Genomic DNA, 16,774 nt, shown 5'->3' on the forward strand with positions numbered 1-16,774 from the left:
CTGAGATGACCATATAAGGGTATACCCTCCCTCTGATATAATAGAGTCTCAGGTGTAGAAAAAACTGTCTGCAGAAGAGCCTTTGACTCACTTGTTCATACATTGAGCAATGTTTCATATAAACATCCATGGCTGGAACAGAAGATACGTGAACAGAAATTAGCAGAAAAAGAATAATGTGATAATTATTACATTTTATTTTTTAATATTTAAAAAAATGAGTCCTTAATGATTTTTCCATGCTACCTTACATTGGTGTCGTGGGTTTAAAAATTTGACTTAACTCAAAATTTTGATTTAGTAAATTGAAATTTTGACTTACGTACCTCACAATTTTGGGATCAAACTACCAACCTTCCAATTAGCAGATGAACTGCTCTAACACCTGAGCTACAGCCACTCTACCCCATGCTAATATTGTTGCTAGCCAAATCATAATGCTAGTGGATTTCCAGATTACTTCAGCAGTATGACTGTTGACATTTAATAATGTAATCGGACTAAGCAAAGGTCTGCAGTGGTTTGTTGCAGCAGAGTTGTAACATGAAGGCAGTTTATTCCTACATTAGAATGTAAATGGGAACTTTGTAAGGGCAAAGATGGGGGTTAGCACAACTTCCAGAGGGTACAAAATCAGTTTAAAGGCTTATTTTGAGACAAACCTCCAAACCTTTCAATCACATTTGACTGCTGATGTTATTTGTGTGGTTTTTATGTGACCTCTGGAGTTACGGTTCATTTAGAGAAAAGTCACAGGTATATATCAGCCTTTTGTTTTTTAGTGAAGCAAGAACAAGGATTGATGTACACAACATGGCTACAAGATATGCACTTTCAATCAAATAAATAAAATGAGAACTTACTAAACTTCTTTGTGTTAAAAGGTTTCACTGCATTTTTGGTTTTCATAATCTTAAGGGTTTGAAAATAAGAAATAAAATCGTTATTTTATTCCACCGTGGTTTGTTGCTGTGGTTATAAGATGACCTGCTCGTGAAGCGCGTACACGGATATTTAAAACTAAATGTAAACCTCAAATCTAAGGAAAATAACCACAAACTATATCACATGACTTCTCAAAACTACTGGGAGCCTGTCAGGGAAGCGTCCGTGCTTCAACAACATCACGTGATTTCCTATCACCGACTTCCCGCGGTGCTGCATTCATGACCGCCGGTCTAATGAGATCTCGTGAAGAGACGGCGTTATAAACTGTAAAGAAAAAAATATCTATAGATATATATTTGCTACACCCGATTTCAGGGACGATGTCCCGTTAAATCAACTGTGACGGTATATTTTATGGCGTCTGTCCCGTTGTATTTAATGCTGTGTGTCAAACGAAGTTTACACTTTATGATTTGTCAGACTGGTCAACAACAAACTCAAACCGACCGAGTGGGAAATGTTTCTAAGTGTTGTTGCTGTGTCATTGTTGGGTGTGATGTCGCTTTGATCAAAGGAACGGCACAGGAGCAGGAGAGACTTCGCGATTACCGGAGGTCCGTGAAGGCAGCGGGGCGGCAGCAGCGTGTTTCGGTCCTGTGACAGCGCTAACGGAAGCATATCGGGACGCTCACCGGGACAGGTAACACGCTCGGACTCATTGATCGGTTACTACCAGCCTGGAGCTTTGATCTTTTACCAACACAGAGGGTGCTAGCCCGTTAGCCTGAGATGAGGAGGAATTTCCGGCGAGTGGGCGGTTTGAGAAAAACACGAAAACTTGAATCTGCGGACCAGTGACGCTTCATGGGGGCTTTATCTCTCCGTAACAGGTCAGCAAGTTACACTTATCTCACAGTCTGTACTTACAGGGAAGTCTGAGGCCAAATCAGAGGCTAACAGAACCACGGGGGTGTCAATAAAGGTTTATTTCAATGTCAAAACTTTATTAACTGTGTTTAACTGTAAGACATGAGACAGAAAGTAAAAGCGTGGGTCTGTAACTGCACTTTCATCCCTGCTCAGAAAGGGAAAGCAGCTGCTGTCTGTCCGTTGAGGTGCTGATGGAAGCTCGGCAGATGTGCTCCAGCTGTCATGACCGCTCTCACCTGGATGCTCTCATGGCTGCCTCTGATCCTGCCAGGTGAGCGCGCACTCAGAACCACGTGATCTTGCCTCTGCGTATTTCTGGACTCTCCGTGTCATAGTTCAGGCTGTTTCCTCTGGAAACCACCTGAGTGTCCCGGCTGTGGTCATCCACTCACCGTCCCCTGCTTCCTGTTCCTTTGCCACTGTAAAGGCGTGTTATTCAGTCAGACCTGAGACCATGAAATCATCAGGAAGGAGTTGGCTGAGCCCAGAGTAGGCTGCTCATGTTGTCACAGACTTGTGTCCAATCAGGCTTTTCAGACGTAGAGGCTGCAGCCGTCTTTAGGACACTATATTAGCAACAGTTTGCAGCTCTTCTTTCCAGAGGTTTAGGAGTGTTTATGGGAATTTTGGACCATTCGGATGTTGGACGAGAAGCCCCGGCTCACAGTCGCTAACTCATCCCAAAGGTGTTCTGTCGGGCTGAGGTCAGGACTCTGTGCAGGCAGGTTCTTCCACAGCTCATCCATGTCTTTCTGCACACCGGTGTGCAGCCATGTTGGAACAGCCATCCCCAAACTGTTCCCACAAAGTTGGGACCATGAGATGGTCTGCTGAAGCATGAAGTTCCTTTCCCTGGAATGACTGAGGGTGGGGAGATGTTTGCTGGGTCTTTCTTTCCTCCCACAGTTCCCACACATACAGATCTCAGCTCCTCCCACAGCGTGCACAAAGCTGGAGTTCTGTCAGGCGTAGAAGAGCTGCTGCCTGTTTAATAATTATGTAGAGTGTCCGTGAAGAATAATAATTTTATTGTTTTTCTGCTGACATGTTTCATTTTGTGCTGCGGGTCAGATAACTCATGGTGCTGGTCTCCTGCTGACCTTTGACCTTCCTCTTCCTGTCTGTGTTCCAGCTGTAGGTACCCTCCCAAAGCCCGTCAACATCTCCCTGACATCACTCAACTTCAGTTATATACTGAAATGGGAGGCGGGACCAGGCACACCTCCAGGGGTCTACTATAACGTTGAATACAAATCTGAGAGGTGGGTTTACCTTCACACACTGACAGCTGCAGGTGTGCTGATGTCACCTGGTTGGTACCCTGATGATAGTCTGTGTTGTCTTCAGAGGAGTTCTGACATGTTTCTGGCACATATTGGCTCAGGTGATCACGAACACTTCCTCTGAGATCTGATGTTTCTCTCCTCTCTGGTCATGAAAGGAAACATAGCTGGAACCCGGTGGCCGGCTGTGAGCGTGTGCAGAAGCCTCTGTTTTGTGACTTGACGGCGGCGTTCTCCGTCCTAACGGAGACGTACTTAACAAGGGTTGGAGCTCAGCTGGGAGGCCAGGTCTTTGGAGACCCGAACGAGACCGAGGTCCCATTCAAACCCATCAGTGAGTGTCGAGTCTTCAGCTCCGGAGACGCCACGAGTTTGTTATTTTCAGCCCTCTGAGCCGTGTGTGTGCGTCATGCGTTGTTTCTGATTTCTGCAGAACACCTGAGCCTGCCGCTGCTTAGCGTGGCGCCCAGCGACAGAAGCCTGAGCGTGGATCTTCACCCTCCGCTGGAGCGCCTCAGGCAGAGCTACAACATTCTCCATTACGAGCTCCGGATCAGCAGCAACCCGGATAAGATGCAGGTACATGAGAGAGGGAGACCAATCAGAACCCCCGGTTTGAGTTTCACCTCCGCAAATAAACGGCAAAGACGGCGAGGGTCAAATGTCAACTCAAGCAAAGTATAAGGAGGGAGGAGCCTGGCCTACAGGCCTGACACGGGACTGCGAGTTACCTTTCAAATCACACAACACTAACTCCACTCTGGACCCGCCCACTTCGTGTCGCTGTGGTTATTTTTCCGCTTACTCTCCGTGTCCGCCGCTTCCATTAATGTTTCCATGGTGATCCAGCTGTGGAATTCTGTCCCACTGTTATTACATGTCTCTGAAATGATGCTCGCCGAGCGTCCTCACCAGCTGCCGATGAGCATAAGAGCGTACCTCGCACAGTAACCGTGGTGATACCTGAGCGCTGGCTCGAAGCGTTAGAAACAAGTTTACTTCCTGCTTTCATCTGTTAGCTCTGAGTGGATCTTTATGGCAGTGACGTACTCCTGAACCTCTGGGACAGAAAGTGTGGCCCACGGCTTTCAACGGTTTGAAGTCAGTCATGAGTCCACTCAGATTTATGATAAATGTTTAAATATTTTGCTAAATGTAAAAAGTCTGTAGGCTAAGAGCAGGCGTCACGTGAGAGACCTGCTGCTGTGTCAGTCGGAGTCTGTGTGAGCAGGACGCCTCCTGTGCTGATAATCTGTGCCTGTGTGTGCAGTTCATCAAGACTGAGTCTCTGAAGAGCTATAAGTGGGATCGTTTGGAGCCCGGCAGGCGGTACTGTGTCGCCGTGCGATTCTGCGACGAAATCGAGGACATGTACTCCAACTTCAGCCCGCCTGAGTGTGCTACAGTACCAGCCATCTTCTCTGCAGGTACACACACACACACACACACACACACACACACACACACACACACACACACACAGTGATTTCAGTTACCTCGCTGTCAGGTGGAAGATGGGTGACGCTAAAGGAGCAGCATCATAAACACTGCTGTTAGCCTGCAGTGTCGTTCAGGGCGTGCGTGTTAATAACTGTACGTCAGGACTCTGTGGAGCTCCACGTTTTTCAAAGCTGTGCCAAGTTTCAGCCCCCTCAGGTTGAACCGTGAGATACAGCGATTGTGTGTTTGCTTATTTAGTTTTACTCACTGGAAAAATCAAGTGGACACATGGAGGTGACAATAAAAAGCTTTTAGTCCACAACATTCATGCTGAGCTTCTGTTGTGACTGGAAATGGAGGGAATTCCCCGTGAAACACACTTCCCACGCTAACCTCAGCAAATCTGACTGATAAGCAAGTCACGGCTGGAAACAGCAGTACTAGTACTACCTGTAGTAGTACTAGTACATGTAGTACTACTACAGGTAGTACTACATGTACTAGTACTACTACAGGTAGTACTAGTACATGTAGTACTACTACAGGTAGTACTACATGTACTGTAGCACGATGTGAAAGTTTAAATGTTGCTGTTTTCAGGCTGATGAGACTGATGTTCACCTCTAAACTCGTTGTGTTCCTGCGTGCAGACCCGCTGATCTCGGGCATGTTGTGCTCGTTGGTGATCATCGTCACGTTCTGCATCTTCATGCTGATCTCGACCGGGTTCATCTGTCTGAGACGGAGGCTGCTGCCGTCGGTTCTGGTAAGTTCAGAGTCAGAGCATCACACGCTGAACACGTCACCAAAGGAAGACGATTTATTCTAGCATCTGATTCCTTCAGGTTTCAGTCGTCAGCGCTCGTGTCTGATGTTCGACCTTTGTTGTTGTTTCACAGTTTCAAAGAACGCCATCGCGATGCGTGTGACGAGTGGCTCTTATTTTGAAAGTTCAGTTGTTTTCAGTTATAAAATAAAGTTTCCATCCTGTACCCGCACCGCTAACTGGACCTGACCCTTCAGCATCCAGCAGCAAACGGGTCAGAGGTCCTGAGTTTGAGCCTTTGAAGCGAACTCGAGGACACTGGTTCATGAGAACGTGATACGATCGTGCTGTGATAGTCACGTAGTTTCAGTCTCACTCCTGTCACTTCTCATTGCTTCATCACAGCAAAGTGTTTTCCACGCGAACAGATCCGCGTGTCTAAAGCACCAGAACGATCTCAGCAGAAATATTCCCGTTGATCTGCAGAGAACACGAGTGGGAACGTGTGAAGAGTTCTTTCTTTCTGTGGTTTCACATCTCTGTCATCTCACATCCTTTGATGCGTGTGAAGCATAAATCTGAGTGCAGATTACACCATCAGATGCTTTAACAGGACTCTAATGTGGTGGAATCGCCCAGGGTCGGGCTCTCTGCTACAGCTGGAGTCGCAGGCCAAACAGTTAACGTGCTGTTTGCTGTTTGTGGTCGAGCGGCGAGCGCTCAGCGTTTTCTGAGTAAAGACACAGGAAGAAACAGCAGCAGGTGGAAACTCTGCCAGAGCTGCGGTTGTACAAACAAAGAGAGACAGCTGCACAGACTCAGGACGCTGCTAAAGAGCTCGCGCACACAGTCAGAGCGTGCAGGCAGGATGTGCTTCGAGAGGTGAAACACAGCCATGTTTTGACAGCTCGTACCGCAGTGAAATCCCATTTGCTCCCAGTCACAGCAGCGCTGAGACCCGCTCGGCTGCTCGGTCACCGAGCCGCTAATCGCTCCGTTCATAACGTGCCGTGTTATTCCTGGTGTGGAGATGCCAGCAAACAACTTTTAATACTCCTGCATCGGCACGAGCCGTCCATGTTTAAAGCGCTCACCAGACTGAAGTGTAATGTTTGTCCACAGAGATCTCACAGTGATTCAGTTTCACAGTGTCTCACGTCCCTCTGGTCACATTTCAGACGCTTCATGATCAAAGTAATGTTTTCATATCAGGGCTGAGAGCTCAGAGCTGGAACGCAGGAAGACCCCGACCCCGGCCCGCTCTCCGTGCAGTGTTCAAAAGCTGCTTTTAAGTTTGGCTTTATTTTCTGCTTTGACCTCGAGCCTGCACTCAAACGTTGGCCACCCCTCTGAGGTGAAAGCAGAGCAGCGTTTCTGTGGTGTTGTGAGTGAGTGTTGTTTATCTGAAAGTTGAACGTCTTCGCCGTGTATCCGGGACTCCGGTGTACCCCAGGGTAGGGTTCTCGGCTCATTGTTCTTCTGAGTTTATCACAACCCGAAGCAGCAGAACGCCGGCCAGCGGCTGCTTCCTCTGTGCACAGGAAATGTTATCACATAAAAAACTGGTGAATATTTAAAAATGTGGCCTGAGGAGCCGCTGGTTCAGTTTGGCTTTGAACCCAGTGTAGAAATGTTCATCTGGGTTTATTCTTGGTGTTGTCGTTCTGCGGTGTTTGCTGATATATGTCTGTGTTGGCGTCTTGGCTGAAGTTGCTATGGAGACTTGGTGACGTGAGTCTCAGAGCAGAGGCTGTCCTGCACAGGGAAACACTTCGCAGCAGGAAGTCTTCTCTGTTACCTGCTGTGAGTCGTTATCTCGTCTTCTCACGTGATTATTTATCTGTAACCACCTGTTTGCTGGGATCTAAAGGTCGTGTGGTTTATGAGCATGAATGAACCCCGGGCTTATTTATTTATTTTTGCATTGTCTCTTTTATTGAGAGAAAGCAATTGAACACTTTTACACTGTCTTTGCTTTCACATTTTTAAACTTACAATTGAAAAGAAAAAAGACTTGGGTAAGGGAGTAGCAGCAGGCAAGTTAGCATCACATGACTGTCAACTCGGGGCTTCAATGTAAAAAAAAATAAGAAAGCATGGTTCATAAAATAAAAAATAAAAATCACACCTCACAGGCTTAACATATTCTGTAGGAAGTATCCCTCTGAAGTTTAAGAGAAAATGACAATTTTCCATCGTATAGATCTCTGGTACAGAATGTTTTCCATCTTCCATCGTTGGTGGTTCAGGCGTAAGCCATTTCCTCGAGGCTTTTTACTCGTGGCCAGTAGGATATACAAGAGTCTTCTATCATTAGAGTTCAATTCATCCACTGGTGTGTTACACAGAAATATGGTCTCAAAGGTTAAAGGAAAAACAAATGAAAACACATTTTGTAGATGTTCGTGGATTAGTGCTGGCGACTAACTTTGCAATCCCAAAAGATTTGGAAACGGTTAGCTCCATCTCGCCCACATCTCCAACAAGTGTCGCAGTTCCCCGATATCTTTGCTGAGCAGGGCTGATGAAAACTCTCGTAATGATTTTACAGCAGAACTCACGGCAAACACTGGACCCGGTGGTAGCCCACTGTGTCATGCAACACTCCTCTGTAATCGACAGGTTACCTTCTTTTCCCCACATTGCTTTCATATACAGAGAGCTGTGGTTTTTACACCGCAGGATGCTCTTATATCGTTTGGAAGTAATTTTGCTTTGCGCTCCAGATTTGGTTAATGATAAAAATGTTTCTACAAACTGTAATTCGTTTAGGTTCACTTTTAAGTTTTGATTAAAATAATTTCTGGCCTGTAGAAATCTAAAGAAGTCGTCTGAGCCTAAATCATGTTTGCTCCTTTCAAAGCTTTGAAATGCCTCCTTGTGGACGAATGAATAATAATTAGTTATACCTTTTCAAATCCAGTTCTTGAATCTATTATCGTACTGATTCGGGAAAAATCTGAATCACATGCTCACCATCAAACCTTAGAGGCAAATTCTGATGACTTCTTTCAGAGCAGATGTGATTATTTGTAGTATGGGTTCATCTGCCATGTCTGTTTTGTTCTGTAACTTTATGTCCGATATTAAAGCTGTAACTGGTTTTCCTTCAACATCTTTCCATCCGGCGGTGTAATCTGGACAGCAGAGACATATCAGTGGTCTTAGCTGAGCTGCGCAGTAATATTCTCGTAGACAAGGAAGCCCACGACCTCCCTTTTCTTTCTTTAGTTGGAGCGTTTATATTTAACTCGAGCTTTTTTCCCGTTCCAGATGTGTTTTGACAATATTCTTACAATATTCAATATAAAGACTGAAACAAATACAGGGAAGAATATTTAATCTAACTGATTCGATCCTGGAGTGCAGAGACGGATTGGTATTCCATCTTTGTCTGTCTGATTGTATAGATTCATTTAGCGGGGCATAGTTGGCATTGAACATTTTGGTGACGTCACGATGTATCACCACCCTAGGTACCTAATGCTATCTACATCCCACTTCCATTTATAGCGATTCTAAATTCAACTGGTGGTTCATAGTTTAAAGTTAATACCTGCATTTACATTAACCTTGTATCCTGAAAAAGAGCCGTACTCTGATAGCATTTCCATGCCCGGGCTTATTTTAAAGATGAGCTCCTGTTAACGTGTCGGTGAGTGCCGTGTGACTCGTCGTCACCTTTAGTTTGTGAAACCTTGAATTCATCTGAGTATTTTCTTCGTGCAGACAGCGTGCTGGGATGGAGCAGCTGTGGGCGTCCTTACAGTTAACCTTTTTAATATTTGTAGTGTCTCATGCGAACGGGGGGATCAGCAGACGCTTTTCATGAAATAGATGCAGTTTCATGTTCCATTATTAACTGCCTTTAGTTAACCAAGATGCAGAGGGGGCTTTCCCCTGCTGTGTGACCAACAAACCAAACATGAAATTTGGAGGGTTTGGGTGCTCACCAACAGTTTTTTCCAAAACACGGCGCCGTGCCCAGCTCTCTGTCACACCGCACTTCTTTTAATGTGATTCAGCTACGTTTCCACTGCTAGGAAACACGCAAAGGCCACGCGAGCAGATGAAGCGCTCACAGCCCACAAAGGTCTGTTCAGCGCTTCGACCGTAACACCGAGCTCAGTTTGCTCGTAAAGCCGAGGTGAAGCCGAGATGAGCCAAGGTGAGCCTCTAACTCCAGGGATGAACTAGATGAACACGCAACATTTCAATTTTCATTTTAAAACGGATCTTCAGGCTCGTTGTGTTTGCTCGCCTCTCACAAAACACGTCATTTGCTTCTTTTGCTAAATCTACAAAAAAATGAAAAAACACAGTTTGACCTGAAATAGTGGCACCAACAGCTGTTAGCTGGAAACTACATTGTAGCCACAGCTGCCCTGGGGCGCACTGGCAGAGGCAGTGACTAATGGGAATATTTCTGGGGGTCTCCTTCGCACACTCAGATCTTTGCACCTGACGTGTTTAAACCAGGGCTCTAGAGTGCGACTAATTTTTCAGTGGTGCGACTAAAAAAAATATTTGGTTGCACCTGTGCGACCAACTGTTCGGGTAGCAAAAAAAAAAAATCTGCAACCTTCCCTGTGGTCAACAACAGACACACATTTTGCCCCTATCGTGGACTAAACCAATCAGAGATAGTCAGGGGCGGGACCTCTCTGATTGGCCGTGGTCCAGTTGAAAGTGCAGGTGGAAGTGGGAGGTGAGTAGCTTGAATAAAGCGATATCGATTCATTAAATCCTGACTTTTAAATAACTGTGTTTTGCCAGAAACGCCAGATTCTCAGATTAAAGCTCACAAAACCATTTCAACAACAACCAAACAGCAGATGAGAGCAGGTACACGGACTCCACACAAAGACGTAAACACAGACCCGACGCATCAGGATCAGCTTTGTCTTTCTCGGCTTTCTCACCCGACGGCCCGTAGACGGACACGCTGTCGGAGCTCAGCGATCCTGATGCGTCCGGTCCGCGCTGTGTTTACGTCTTTTTGCGCTGATTCTGAGCTGCAGGTTTTGTCTCTCTACCAAAATTCACCGAGCCAGCAGCAAAAGAAGCAGCAAACTGCGCTTCACATTTGATCAATGTCGTCATGAATTTTGCTTCCACAACTATTAAAATCACACTCCATGCACAGCTAGCTCTCTCTCTCTCTGTACTTCAAGAACAGTTTCCGTCTCCAATCTCTGTTTTCTGTATTATTCATTGGCTTATTACCCACCAGTCTACCGTTGTTTACAGGCTGTGGCTGCTGTCTTTTTCTTTTTCACTTAAATGACCTCGGACAAGAAAGCCTGTTTTTTCTGTTGTTCAATACTGAAGAAATTTAAACTTTATATGCAGAACATTGTAGAATATTTTTAAGGTTATCTGCTATAAAAAGCCAGACCAGGAAAATCTCCTTCATGTTTTTCTGTGTTTTATTCTCAGTTACTTTCACACAAAGGCATCTGCTGTGATGTTCACAATTCTGATGAAGTCAGTGCTGATAAATGATCAGAATTATAATATTTCTGACTGTCTGAGGCTAAGTTGAATCGAATCGGGACTTTGAAAACCGGAATCGAATGGATTATAGAAATCATTGATGATACGCAGCCCTAGTGAGCAGCCTAGGCACGACAGACGTGGATGTAGCTGTAATAGGAAAAGAACTATTGCTAACTTTTCTGTTAAGGCCTGATCCTTCTGAAATTCATAGCCAGTGCTCTGACACGGTGTCATCAATCTTTGCATGCTGAAAAAGCACAGTGTATCCAGACAAACACATTATATCAATTATTATAAAATTTGTGTGCACCTAACTTTTTAAAGTTAGGCGCACCAGCACGCCCCCATGGCAAAAAGTTAGTCTAGAGCCCTGTAAAGGAATGTTTTTAAAATATATTTGACATTTAACTCTGACCAATGAATAAAAAGGCGTCTAACTCCAGGGATGAACTAGATCAGGGGTCGGCAACCCTGGGCACGCGTGGCACAGCTGGCACGCGAAGGGTTAACTGACCATAGCTGGACTGGTGATTATTCGTTTTTATGGGCTGATGGGGTTTTTTGGGGGTTTTTTTGGGGGGGGGGAGGGGTTGTAACGGTATAAACAATGAAAGGTGGATTGGCCAGATGCTGGCAGATGTGTAACAATAACTGGCTGTGGCGGAGCTTCCACAGAGGCCAGCAGGTGGATGAGAGAAAGGGGAGGCGGGAGGAGGAGAGACCCGAGGCGGCCGGTCCGAGTGTCAGGTGAACTTCAGGTAAGAAGTTATGACCTGCAGTCCATCTGGGTCAGATATAAACCAAGTTTAGGTGGAGTTTATTTTAGTTATGCTGACTTTATACAGTCAGTTACAATAACTCGTACTGCTACTAGCATGACGGAGTTTCTGTACAGCTGCGTGGGTGCTTTGTATGAAACGCCAGGACTGCCATAATGAATTAATTAAACCATGAAATAATGAATTAAATAAATATTTTGGACACATTTAATTAATTCATTTTGGCACAGTTGACTCCTTCGGGTCTCACCATGAAATAATTTTATCTGTCAGCCTCACCCATCAAACTCAGGGGGCGGGGCTAACGCTGATCGAGTCAAAACCATTGCTTTGGCCTGGTGGCCATTGTTTCTAGCACACAACAACCAGCATGTGGAAGCTAACAGAACTGAGCTTTGAAAAACCCTGTTTGTGTGTCACCAAATACCGTTTTAATATTTTTTTAGCCGAGAATGTAGTGGTTTAATCTTCATGTGTCTGGTCGGTTTGTCAAGATACAGCCTCTTTGCAAAAGTGTTTCGATGATTTCGGAGACGTCTGCCCAGTCTCACGGCAAAGCGTGGGATAGACCCGCTCGCCTCGCAAGCAATCGAGCTGTTATTACCGCCGACAAAGCGCAGGCCCCGGTACACAGCTGTAGTAACCCCCGCTGACTTCTTTTACTGAGGTTATATTTATCGGTGTTTTATTTCCTGATGTTCTTATGTGTCCTACGTGTTTCAGTCGCCAATTCTGAATTATAACTAACATTAAAAACATGTTTAAGGAGGAGAGAGAGCAAATAAATCTGTTTAACATCTGATCTTTGGGTTTTTGTTCAGTAATCAGCGTGACCTGTGTATAAACACATAAAAGAGATAACGTTGGTGTTTCCGTCATGTAGTAACTGCTGGCTTTAACTGTACAAAGGTTGTTCGACACTATGAAACACATACAGACTTCATGATGTTCGGCTAATATTTTTATTGTGAATATTAATCATGAGGGTAAACGGCCCTGTACACCACGGAGCGAGGTCAGCATATCCACGATATCCTCAGCTCTGAGTTAACACAGAGTTTCCCAGCTGACTAATCTAACGGTCATCTACGAATATTTCACGGCTCATATCAGTATGATTTTACAGAAAATCATCCGTATTACTGCCAACTATTCCAGAGACGTGAAAATCTACAGCATAAAGAACACAAACATATAGCAGCCTAACAACACTGTAACAGAGATGAACCGTCAGTTTGTCCAGATCAAAGTGGAATGAAAGTGATTGGTTGAACAGGTGTGATCTGTGTTTTCTGCGTTTTCACCAGCGTAAGAGACTCAGCAGCAGATCAGAATAACAGTTACACATTTAATAAATCACCAAATGAGTACACGCAAGAAACGAGCAAACCTGTTCGGACAGTCTGAGTTTGTGTTCCCTCAGCTGCAGACCACGCGCCGGTAGAATTGCACATAAATCTAAATGTTGATAAGAACAGAACGTGTAGGTGGAGACTAAGACCAGAAAGTTGTATCAACCCTAAAAGAGGATATAAGATATTTGAACGAGGTGAACGTTGGATCTACGGACAGGCTGGCCATTGTATGCGATGCTTTGAAGGCATGAATTCATGGAAAGGAATAGATGGATGGATTCCCGGCAGAATTTTATCATAAATTTATAGATGTGCTATAACTGAAGTATTACATGAAGCTTTTGAATTTGGACGACTCCCTGCAAGTTTTAATCAGGCAGTAATGTCACTAATTCCAAAAGGCGACAAGGATTTAACTGATCCAGGTAATTACAGACCGATAAGTTGAATCAATGTGGATCACAAAATTCTATCAAAGTTTTAGCAAAGAGGTTGGAGGTTGTACTAGCACAAAGTATTCATCAAGATCAAGAAGGGTTTATGAAGAATAGAGCTGCGTCTGATAATATGAAGAGATTACTACACCTGCTGTGGCTGAATAGAAATAACACAAATCCTGTGTTTGCTATATCTTTAGATGCACAGAAAGCTTGTGATAGGGTGGAGTGGAACTTCACAGCCCTGGAAAAGTTTGGAATAGGTGACAATTTTTGCAGATGGATTAGAGCCATGTACTCGGGGCCAGAAGCAGATGGGGTACTTTCTCCTTTTTTTTAGCATTTCCAGATCAACACGTCAAGGATGCAGTTTAAGCCCATTGCTATCTTTTTAGAGCCATTAGCTATTCACATCAGAGAAAACGCAGAGATTAAAGGTGTATTCGGGGAGGCAGAGAACACAGATTGTTCCTATAACCAGATGATGTTCTGGTATTAAACCAAGACCCAACTAATTCTATCACAACACTATAAGAGGTGATTAATACATACTTAATGTTTTCAGGGTACAAAATGAATTGGCATAAATCAGAGGCGATGTCGGTTTCCCAGGCTTGTAGTCATAACTTAATATCGGGCTTTAACTTTAAGTGGGTGGACAAAGGAATGAAGTACCTTGGAATTGAACTGAACCCAAATGTTGAAGATATTATGACTAACAGTGTGGGAAAATTATTAAACAAGATCAATAAAAACTTGGGTAAATGGAGTAAACTAAATTTATTTAACTAAATTATCAGAGACTGTAACACCTAGTCTTTTTACTGAATCGGCTGTCCCAACCCAAAAAAGAAGGGGGGCTGGCCCTATTATAGCATCTCTTTTGAAATGGCTAGATTAGGCAAACATTGCGCAGGGAAAAACAATATAGATTGGATTTTAATAGAACAAGAGCTTGCATATCCAATCACACCAATTGATATTTTATCACAAAAAGTAAATAATGAGGGTAAGACGCAAAACCCTATTTGGAAATTTTCAAAACGGTATGGTTGGAAGTGCATGTTATAAAATGCAACATCTAATAAATACTTTCATTATTAAAAAAACAGCAGAGGTGTTGATCACAGGTGTAAAGTATTAAAACAGGAATGCAGTATTAGTATTTATACTTGTGTCCCTGCAGCACAGAGTACTTTAAATCTCAGTGTACTTCGGCCCGGTGTTTAATGTCAGCACATCTGATTGGTTCATGTTATTGACTGTTCAGCTCTCTCTTTGTCAGACGACCATCCATCACCTGGAGGAGGCGGGGCTCAACGATCCCTGCATCATCTCCCCACTGAACATTGAGCAGACGGCGCCCTCTGCAGGCAAGAAGGGAAGCAGCTGCTCCTCCTCGGACGAGAGTGATGAGGAGAGTGAGACGGAGAGCACAGGAGGGGCGTACACACAGCGGGCGGGCACGAACCTCCTCTCCTCTTCATCCTCTTCATCATCATCTTTGACTCAGCCCAAACCACCGCCTGTTGTCTCCTCCAATCAGGAGCCGTACTCTCAGCGCAATGCCCTGATTTCAACAGGAAGTCCTTCCAGAGCTGGGCTAGAGCTGAGGAGCTGTGGAGGAAGACCTAAGGAGGAAGAGGAGAAGGATGTGAACCTCCTCACATTAACTTTCGGCAGGGTGGAACAGGAGGAAGAGGAGGAGAAAAAATCAGACTTCATTGTGGAGGAGGTGGCGTTTGACTCAGTGCTCGGCGAGGAGGGCGCCACAGAAACTGTTCATGATGAAGAGGAGGAGGTCTGTGGATACATGGGGCGCTCGGGTATCTGACAGAGCTCTTTAAGGTGCCTGGTTATCAGGTCCACGTCTGGGTTCATGTGGGCCAGGGTTTGAAATGTTTTCATTTTCCCTCCAGCAGCAGCGGCGCAGACGTCGGCCATTTTTATTCTAACGTGTAGGTTCTCACCTCTTTGCTGATATTACTTATTTGAATCTGTCCGTCCGCTGAAGTCCAGAGATCGTCTCATTGTTTCAGGTTCTATTAATAAGTGTGAGACACCCGCTGATGCAGGAGGTCCAGGACGTCCGTCCCTGCTGCGTCTCTGGAGATGGCGACTCAGCCGCCTCTAATGGCTAACGTGAGGTTAGCATCTGGTCTCCGCGGTGAGCAGCTAGAGGACGTCCCGTGTTAGGGAGGCGATCTATCTAAATCTCATGTTCCTGTTAGACTTTAGGTTTTCTGTGGACCAGTTCTGAGCAGGTTTATTTTTATCTCTTATTTTAAATAAAAACCAGTTTGTTTGTTTTGTCAACACACAGCTGTGTTTGTTGGGCATTCCCAAACTCCGTCACGTAAGCATCCCAGTGCCCGGGTCGAACTCTAACCCACACCGAGTCTGAACAAAATGTTTCGTATTCAGCCGTGCTTTGGATTATTACTCATGTTTGCATCATGTGATTAAAGCAGAAGGCAGTTAAAGAGCCTCTTTGTTCACCTGTGGGGGGGACGGTGGGGAACAGGGAGGCTTGGCTTTACACTGAGAAAGACCTGCAGCGACACCTGGTGGACTTGCTTCAGTATGGCAGGCGTAATGACCCGGGCGTCTTCTGGATCGACTTCTTCCCCTTTGGACAATAACGTCTCTCATCTGCAGACTTTGTCCATCAGCACTGAAACTCTGACGTTTGTAAAATGTTTGGTTACTGTGATGTGTCTGTGCTCAGAGCTGCTGCTCTGAGCGCTGGTTGCGTAACCAGCTCCGTTAGTTTTAGTTTTTATTCTTGTTGGTGACAGTAAAACAAACTGAAGCACAACAGAAAAACAGAATCGTAACAAACTGAAGTCATTTCCTGTATGTTTCATGTCAGTGACGATTAGTTTCTTTTTCCTGTAAGGACCTCTGTAATCAGTGACGTAGAGCTGATTATCTCTGAATCAATCTGATTGATTGTTGCTGTTGGTTTTTGTCCCTCTGGTCTCTGGTGGGCACTGCTGGACATTTTTTATGATTTTTAATGTTTTAATCAGGAAGAAATAATCTGACAGCAGATGAAATGACTTGATTCTTATGTGTGTCTAAAGGCAGCGACTGTTATTATGGGCACGTCTGTGTCTGAACTCTTCATCGTGTCTGATCATGAACGTGTCTGCAGTGAATCAGCGTCACACAGCCTGCTTATTCGCTTATTTCCATTTACATAAAGCACATCATACCTCTGTAATGCACTCATACAACTTATTCAAACAGTGTAATCACAACATGTTTGTGCCATTTTTGCATGTTTGTATTCACAGTGGACAACGTTGAGCCATTTCATTTCTATATTGATCAAAAACAACAAGAAGCCTCAGATGTTTTTGTACAGAGTCGCGCTTCAAACCAATAAAGGTCT

The 16,774-nt window shown here is 44.7% G+C and overlaps 1 protein-coding gene across 1 annotated transcript; it reads left to right on the forward strand.

Moving 5' to 3' along the window:
- The first annotated feature begins 1,345 nt into the window (after positions 1–1,345).
- Positions 1,346–16,769, forward strand: LOC146557313 (interferon alpha/beta receptor 2-like). Its single transcript, XM_085249237.1, has 8 exons — positions 1,346–1,778; positions 1,972–2,089; positions 2,951–3,080; positions 3,260–3,435; positions 3,535–3,680; positions 4,372–4,528; positions 5,192–5,307; positions 14,663–16,769. The coding sequence occupies exons 2-8, from the start codon at positions 2,041–2,043 to the stop codon at positions 15,209–15,211; spliced, it is 1,323 nt and encodes a 440-aa protein (XP_085105363.1). The 5' UTR covers positions 1,346–1,778; positions 1,972–2,040; the 3' UTR covers positions 15,212–16,769.
- Positions 16,770–16,774: the final 5 nt, after the last annotated feature.

Source organism: Mchenga conophoros, linkage group LG16, assembly GCF_057382185.1.
Source record: "Mchenga conophoros isolate Kocher_MC1m ecotype Shallow Benthic linkage group LG16, M_conophoros_male_GT1.1, whole genome shotgun sequence".
In the NCBI taxonomy this organism is placed as follows: Eukaryota; Metazoa; Chordata; class Actinopteri; order Cichliformes; family Cichlidae; genus Mchenga; species Mchenga conophoros.